This window comes from Zeugodacus cucurbitae, chromosome 3, assembly GCF_028554725.1.
Source record: "Zeugodacus cucurbitae isolate PBARC_wt_2022May chromosome 3, idZeuCucr1.2, whole genome shotgun sequence".
NCBI classification, from domain to species: Eukaryota; Metazoa; Arthropoda; class Insecta; order Diptera; family Tephritidae; genus Zeugodacus; species Zeugodacus cucurbitae.
The window spans coordinates 70,709,032-70,716,708 of NC_071668.1; the positions used below are offsets into that span (position 1 = coordinate 70,709,032).

General features: G+C 33.0%; 1 protein-coding gene across 3 annotated transcripts in view; it reads left to right on the top strand.

The window, feature by feature from the left end:
• Positions 1-6,415, top strand: part of Slc30a2_3 (proton-coupled zinc antiporter SLC30A2) — a 117,082-nt gene extending 110,667 nt beyond the window's left edge. For all 3 annotated transcript variants that reach the window (XM_011191759.3, XM_054228340.1, XM_029043327.2), the window contains one exon: positions 5,818-6,415. In XM_011191759.3, the coding sequence (XP_011190061.2) occupies positions 5,818-5,963 (146 nt within the window). In that variant the 3' untranslated portion in view covers positions 5,964-6,415. The remainder of the gene's footprint in view (positions 1-5,817) is intronic.
• The last annotated feature ends 1,262 nt before the right edge of the window (positions 6,416-7,677 follow it).

Below are 7,677 nucleotides of genomic sequence, written 5' to 3' on the forward strand. Positions count from 1 at the left end.
CTTGGCTACAGTTTTCTAATACTTCATTGTGTCTAGCTAATAAAGAGGGTAACCCTGTTTAATGTTTTTTTGCAAGCAGTTTTAAAAAACTTGGTTGGCAGAAATTGCTTTGTTTGCCAAATTCGGTTTTTTGACTAAAAATGTCCAGTTAAAAAATTTTGTTAAAAAAATGTTGGCAATCCTATTTAATATATTTTTAATAAAACAATCTAATACGGTATTATTAGTCATATTGGTGTAATTTGGTGTCTTCTTGCTAGTAAAATTTTTTGTTTATATTGCAAGCTATAATAGTAAAAAAAAAATTAGGCAACCCTACTATTTTTTTTATTTTTATTTTGCTGGTCGTTTAAGCCAAGAAATGCTTAATTTTGAGCTCTCCATGACAATCAAAAAATTATTTAATTTTCATGTGGCAACTCTATAATATCTGATAACTCAAAAATTATATGCAAAGATATGGCATCACCATAAAAACAATACAAATTACTTATCAACTAGAAAAGCTAAAGCATAACTTTCAGTATTATAAATACGTAGCCTACATTTAGGCGCCCAGTACCGCTCTCATTGACTCATCGCTATTTCTAATTTTTTCTTTTTAAATTTCCATACAATTTTTTATTGCGCTCTAAATCAAATAAATTTACTAAAAATTCAAAGATGTACATTAATTTCGAATTTCGGTGAGAAATTTTTTATTTGCAAGCAATGAAATGATAAAACGCCAGCTGAAGACGCAGCGTAGAACACAACAGTTGTTCTTTTTGTTGTTGTGCTTTACTTTGTCCAAATGTTAAAGATATTGCGCACTTAACAGTCGCACACAGAACAGCCGTCTGACTGGCGTCGAGTGATAGTTTTAGCAGCACTCGAGGCAACTTTTAATTTCACTCTGCTGCTTATGGACCGCGTTTATGTCAAGCGAGGCGTCGCAGCTCGTCGCCGTTCATACCTTGAGCAGCCTCTAGGTGTGCACTTATATTGGTATGTGTGCCGGCTGTTGTGTCCATTCAAGCGTACACATCCAATAAATCTCATTCACTTGCCGCGTCACCCAAAGCAGCGCCGCATACTGCTACTCGTTACGTTTCACTTTTGTGCCACCGTTACCTTTGAGACCCATATCCCTGTACGCCCCTTTTCTGCTTCTTTTTCCACAACTCTTTGTCTATTCACCCTTCCTCTTCTTTCCATTTCCCTTCGCTTCGTTTGTCTGCCAAGTATGTCTGCTGCACGCTTGTGTTGAAAAATGCATTGAGTGCAACAGCTTCCCCCAATGAATGTCAAGCCAGCGTTGTATGCTTCAATGAGTGTCTTATACTACTATATATTCGCTTATCTGTTTGTCTCTGAGGGGCGTATGAGTATGACTGCCTGAATACCTCGTCGTCTGTGTTGAGTGCATTGAATGTGCCGTTGCATGCATTCAGGCGCAAAACGTCTCAAAATGCGAGCAGGTGTGTGCAATAGCGCTGTTGCGAAAGAGTGGAACAGAGTGTGAAAAAAAAGAAAAAAGAAAGGATGGAAATGGAAGTCAATTGCCGTTTGGCAAGTACATTTATACTCACATACATGCAGTTGGAAGTCTGTTTTCTTTTTTTATTTTTTTGAGCTCAAATTTGATTGAAGTGCGCGCGGCAATAAGCATTCGAACTGTGTGTGAAAGGAAAATTATCATAATCAAGTTGTTGTATGACGTTTAATATGCGTGTGCATTAAAGTGACTTTTACTTACGTTTGACTGACCAAGAATGTGCGGAAATATTGCTGATTTTAATATACTCTCCATTATCTATATTATGGACATATTATTGCGTAACTGTTATTGAATTGTATATGCTTTCGCTTTACTGTTTTAACTCTTGTGTGGTATGGCAAAGCGCTTTTACTTGAGTTTAAAAGTGTTGGAAGGGTATGAAAGAGTATCTAGAGTTGTAGAGTCCCCTGCGAATGAAGGCATCTCGTTTCATAGTAGCTTATTGAGGTCTGTTATAGATCTGAGACCTTTCAAGAAACTATATCTCGGAGGTCTTCATTGTCAAGAAAAACCTTCTTCCAACAGATGAATTCATTCTATATCTCTGCATATTTCTTCACGGAAGTTTTATTAATCTCCTCAAGCCATCCCTCGGTAAAAGGTAGATAAGTAACAAGACAGGTATGTCCAGAGTATTGAGCGTAAGCATATGATATCCTTTGATTTTTCGGGTCTAGAAAGGTTGGACTAACTTCAATTCAGTCTATCTATCGTTGAAAAAGATAAAATGAACTTAGATTAACTGAATCTTTTTCAAGAAAATCTGAAATGTCGGAGTTATTATGGTTTTTTGGGTTCTTATTTAGATTGCAATGGCGATCACAGTCCTTGAGTATTGGGATTGAAATTGAGAATGAAATTGATATTGATATTGATATTGATATTGATATTGATATTGATATTGATATTGATATTGATATTGATATTGATATTGATATTGATATTGATATTGATATTGATATTGATATTGATATTGATATTGATATTGATATTGATATTGATATTGATATTGATATTGATATTGATATTGATATTGATATTGATATTGATATTGATATTGATATTGATATTGATATTGATATTGATATTGATATTGATATTGATATTGATATTGATATTGATATTGATATTGATATTGATATTGATATTGATATTGATATTGATATTGATATTGATATTGATATTGATATTGATATTGATATTGATATTGATATTGATATTGACATTGATATTTATATTGATATTGATATTGATATTGATATTTTCTATAAGGTTTCAGAAACTGGTGAAAAATCGTTCATTCTCGTACACCTAACTACCGCACAGCTTGCAACACCCACCATAAATACTTCCATTTATGTATTTCCATACATTCTCACTCACCCTCCATCCAAAAATTAAGGTCAACTCATAAAAAAACAAATTAATGTCACGAACGCCGGCATTCCTTCTTGCCTTTGAAGTCTATTTTTATTTCTGAAATTTCTTTGTGCGCATAAAAAATTTACAAATTTCACCATTTACCGTTAAATGTCAACGTACACTTTATCATTACGACTGCAGTTGACCGTAACTGCAGCGCATTTTTATGATGCACGTGATAAAAGTAATATAAAGAAATGTTAAAAGAGAGAGCAAAGAAAAATATAAAAAGTATAAAAGATAAAAAAAGTAAAAAAAGCTTTGTGTGCGTCACTAAATGCCACATGCAACACGCATCCTTCCGCATTGCGTAAACGGTAAATTTGTTGTTGGCGCATAAAAAAGAGTTTAATGCGTAAGAGAGGCGTAAAGAAATGCAACGGCATAAATCGGCAGAAGTCGTAAAAGCGTGTGGAATGTGTGTGTGAGGTGAAGGTGGAGGTGAGTGAGGTGGATATGAAAGAAAGGTCTTAAAAGAGTTGGAGTGTGCGTTGTAAGGGGTTACAAGGTGCTTAACATGAAAAGTACGATTTTCATTTCGACTACATTTCGCATTTTCCGCTCACACACTTGTCACGCTTATTGCCGCAACTGTTGCATACCTTAAGGCGTTGTGCATTCATTATTGCTTTATTTGAGTACTTAATTAATATTTGTCGTAAAACTCAGTCAAAACTTCACAGCTTAAATTCTGTCAATACGCATTTGACAACATCAACGACAATGACAATGCTACCAGTTGCCTGATTGCTGGCATAGCTTGAAGGGAGCGCATTGCCAGTGCTGCCAAAAAGTATGCAAACATTTTGCAAAATTACGTGTTGGCAGCATAAAAGGCGTACAAGCGCAATAGTGAGTTGAGTAGGCAGACAACCAGCTAGCTAAGACAAGCAGACAAGCTGGCAGGCAGCGCAAACAAAAACAGCATGCAAAACTACGAAATGTTGAAAGTATATTGGCGGGCGCAAGAGCGGCTGTACGCTCATTCGACGTGAAGCGGGCGGTATAGACAGTAGAGTAAACACACACACACACCCACCAAGGAGATAGTTCTGCAGTAGCAAAAGGCGTGTAGTTAGTCGCTGTAGTTTATTCGTTAACTTTACTGTACTTTTGATTTGTTTGTTGCCGATTTTTAGGAGGTGTGTGTGCGCAGTGCGCTATGCTGCAGTGTAGCGTCAAATTGAGGAAGTTGCAAGTTAAAGTTTTTGGCAATTGCATTACACACTGCAAGCCAACAATTCGCTTTTGTTTGCACATCACACACACACTCAACTCGCCTAGACACAACTGTATTGCGCCTTTGGTTATGCTGCGAGTTATGTAGCACCTACCTTTTCGGCTGCCAGTAGTCGCTTTGTTCTTGTCTGCGTACAAGTCTAAGTTGTCATAGCCACTGTTGGCTGTTGCTGCTGTGCTGTGGTTACTCGTATTTAACTGTGGTCACGTTTTTGCACGTGTGAAAATCTAATTTGCATCGAGACATAAGGAAGTTGTCTGCAAGTAGCAGGGATTTTGAAAAATGTTATTTGTATGTGCTTTAGAGTTTTTGATTCACAAGTCTCAATTTGTATATGGATTGTCGCATATTGGCAGCACTTTAATTGGCGAGCTTAAATGCTTCTTCTAAACTTTGGCGCCGAAAAGTATGCACGTTTTGTGGTAAATGAACGACGAAGCAGTTTTTGAATGCAAATTTATTTAGGAATTCTTAAAGTTAGAAAAAGTTGAGTGACCTTTTAAACGAATTTAAATGCTTTAGCCCAAAAGTATGCAGACATATTTACAAGTATACTGTGTTAGGTGGCTTTTCGAAGATAACCTAAAAACAATTAATCAGAATTAATTCGCTAATTACTTGTAAATATATATTATGATTCTTGCTGCCTAAAGGTATGCTACACAATCTGTGAAACTGTTATTTTGTTTCAAACTATGCAGGATTATTTCAAGACATTTAAATGAGTGCCTAAAAGTATGTTAGATTGTCTAATAGTGTACTTGATATAGTGATATAAGCAAAAGTTGTCAACTTCTTCGAACAATTTACTCTAGCAAGCATGGAAACTCATAAAAAAAGCTATGCAGTGTGCCTAAAAGTAGGCTAATCTGTGTATATTGGAATAGGTGTTGAAGTGTCATAATTTAGTCAAACTGAACCATTCAGCCTATGTGCGGAATATATTAAAAGATAACTGACGTTAGCCTAAAAGTATGCTATATTTATTGAAGTTGTTTTTATAATTGCTTGACATTTTCATACGATTGATAAAATTAAAAAAAAAATTTTTGATTTCATGTAAAGGGAAAGGTTTTTCTAAAGCACTGAGAATCATTTACATCACCTAAAAGTATGCCACAAAGTTAATATTATTATTTAATTTGAGTTTATATAATTTTAATTAATATTGTTCAACGAATTAATAATAATTCTTAATGAGAGAAAGTTATTGTATAAAAATGAATAACTCAAAGCGTCTCAAAGTATGCTACAAAAACAAAAAAATACTACAAATAATGACGAAAACATTGTATAACATGTTATATCGGCTAATCCATTAATAAATTATTATAAAACAGTACATAAACAACTGCTGTATACAACGCCTTGAAGTATGCAAAAATATTTATAAGTTATAATTTTTCAACAAATCTATATAAAAGTAACTCAAACTAACACAATTACCACTAAATCATCAATCAACTATCTACTTGTAATATATGTACCAGCACTAACACCAACATCAGTTCATCACGACATCCCATAAGTATGCAACGGTTTTGGGTTATTAAGTATAATTTTTAAAATAATCAAGCTTCAAATCTTAATCAAACAATTCTATTTATTCTCTCAGCTCCCGAAGCGAATGCCAAACGCATTCTGGAGGAGGCCAGCACTGCCGTACATCGGCGCTATAATTTCTTTGAGACAACCATACAAATTGAGGAGTTCACACCACAAATGGAGAGCTGTCAGCAGTGTTGTGTGCCGGTTACGTAGATGTAGGGTCCTCCCCAATGATGTCCAGAAGATCGCCGAGTCGTGGAACTCAATTTTTGTAATGCCATTTAATATATACACACACACTTATACACAAGTATATGCTTGTAATCTTAAATTAGCTATAAATTAGTGGAAAAAAGTTTCTGTTTTAACTTTTTGCTTGGAACGTCTTCAGTCCGTCGTCTGTCATTGTATAACCAAATCTATTTCTATTAAATTTCACATTCTATTTTTAATGTGTGCTTTATAACGGTATTTCAAAAGCAACGAATTTGTTTATTATTATTTCCTTTCAGTTTCGCGTTTTTCTTGTTTTCGTCATAGCGAGCTTAGTTATAAATTTATAATATAGCGTAAAAGACACTTAAGTTTAAAAACTTTCAAGTTTATATAAAAATTTTATTGTAATTAAAATATTAAATAAAATGTAATTTTTGTCTCTTTCGAAATTGTGTTTTCATTTAATGACTTAATTTTAATTTTAATTTTAATTTTAATTTTAATTTTATTTTTAATTTTAATTTTAATTTTAATTTTAATTTTAATTTTAATTTTAATTTTAATTTTAATTTTAATTTTAATTTTAATTTTAATTTTAATTTTAATTTTAATTTTAATTTTAATTTTAATTTTAATTTTAATTTTAATTTTAATTTTAATTTTAATTTTAATTTTAATTTTAATTTTAATTTTAATTTTAATTTTAATTTTAATTTTAATTTTAATTTTAATTTTAATTTTAATTTTAATTTTAATTTTAATTTTAATTTTAATTTTAATTTTAATTTTAATTTCAATTTTAATTTTAATTTTAATTTTAATTTTAATAGGGTTGCCAACTATTCATATAAAAAATAAATAAATTATTAAAATATGTAAAATAATATGGTATAGGGTTGCCACCTATTTTGGCATCACTTTTATTTGATATGCTTACACATTATCAATAATAAACTTTATCACAGTATCTACCATTTCAATGCCATTTTAAAGGGTGCTTATTTTACGTACTTTTATTACCTTTTACTCACTTCCATTTTAATCTACTTACCGTTATTTGTTTCTATTATATTTTTTTTTTGTTTTGTGCGAAAATATGCATGACCCTTTGGTGTTTAATTTCATTTAACGAGCATGCAAATAATAACGGTTTAACACCTACCAATTACTATTGCTTTACCCAGCAGCTGCTGCTTTGCATGCGATGCTGTCTACCATTAGCTTCCCGTTAGCTTTCAGTGCTGTGCTGTTATCTTTCTCCTCCAATTCTGTGCTCTAATGCAACTCACCTGATTTTTATTTCTAATTTTATTTTTTTAATTTGCATTTTTATTTCCATTTTATTGCAATTTCCCAACCAACGCTTATCACTTTGCCCATTTCATTGGTCCTTTTTGCGCACTTGTAATTCATTTTAGTGATATTTCTTCCTTTATTTGCTGCTGCCTTCTTGCCAAACCTTTTTGTAGCACTCCAATTGCTATCTCCCGTTTTGTGCTACCTTACCTTCCTTTCGCTTGCTACTTTATCCCCTCCTCTTCACTCTCAAGCGCCGCTTCCGTTCGCCGTTCGAGCATTCAATTTCAAGACATTGCCTGCTTGCTTGGCCACTGTCTATCTATCTGTTCTCTTTGTAATTTCTGATTTATTACGGCAGTTCGTTACGTTGACGTCTCATTCCAGTGCGTCCGATTATGCCGTAAGAAAACCG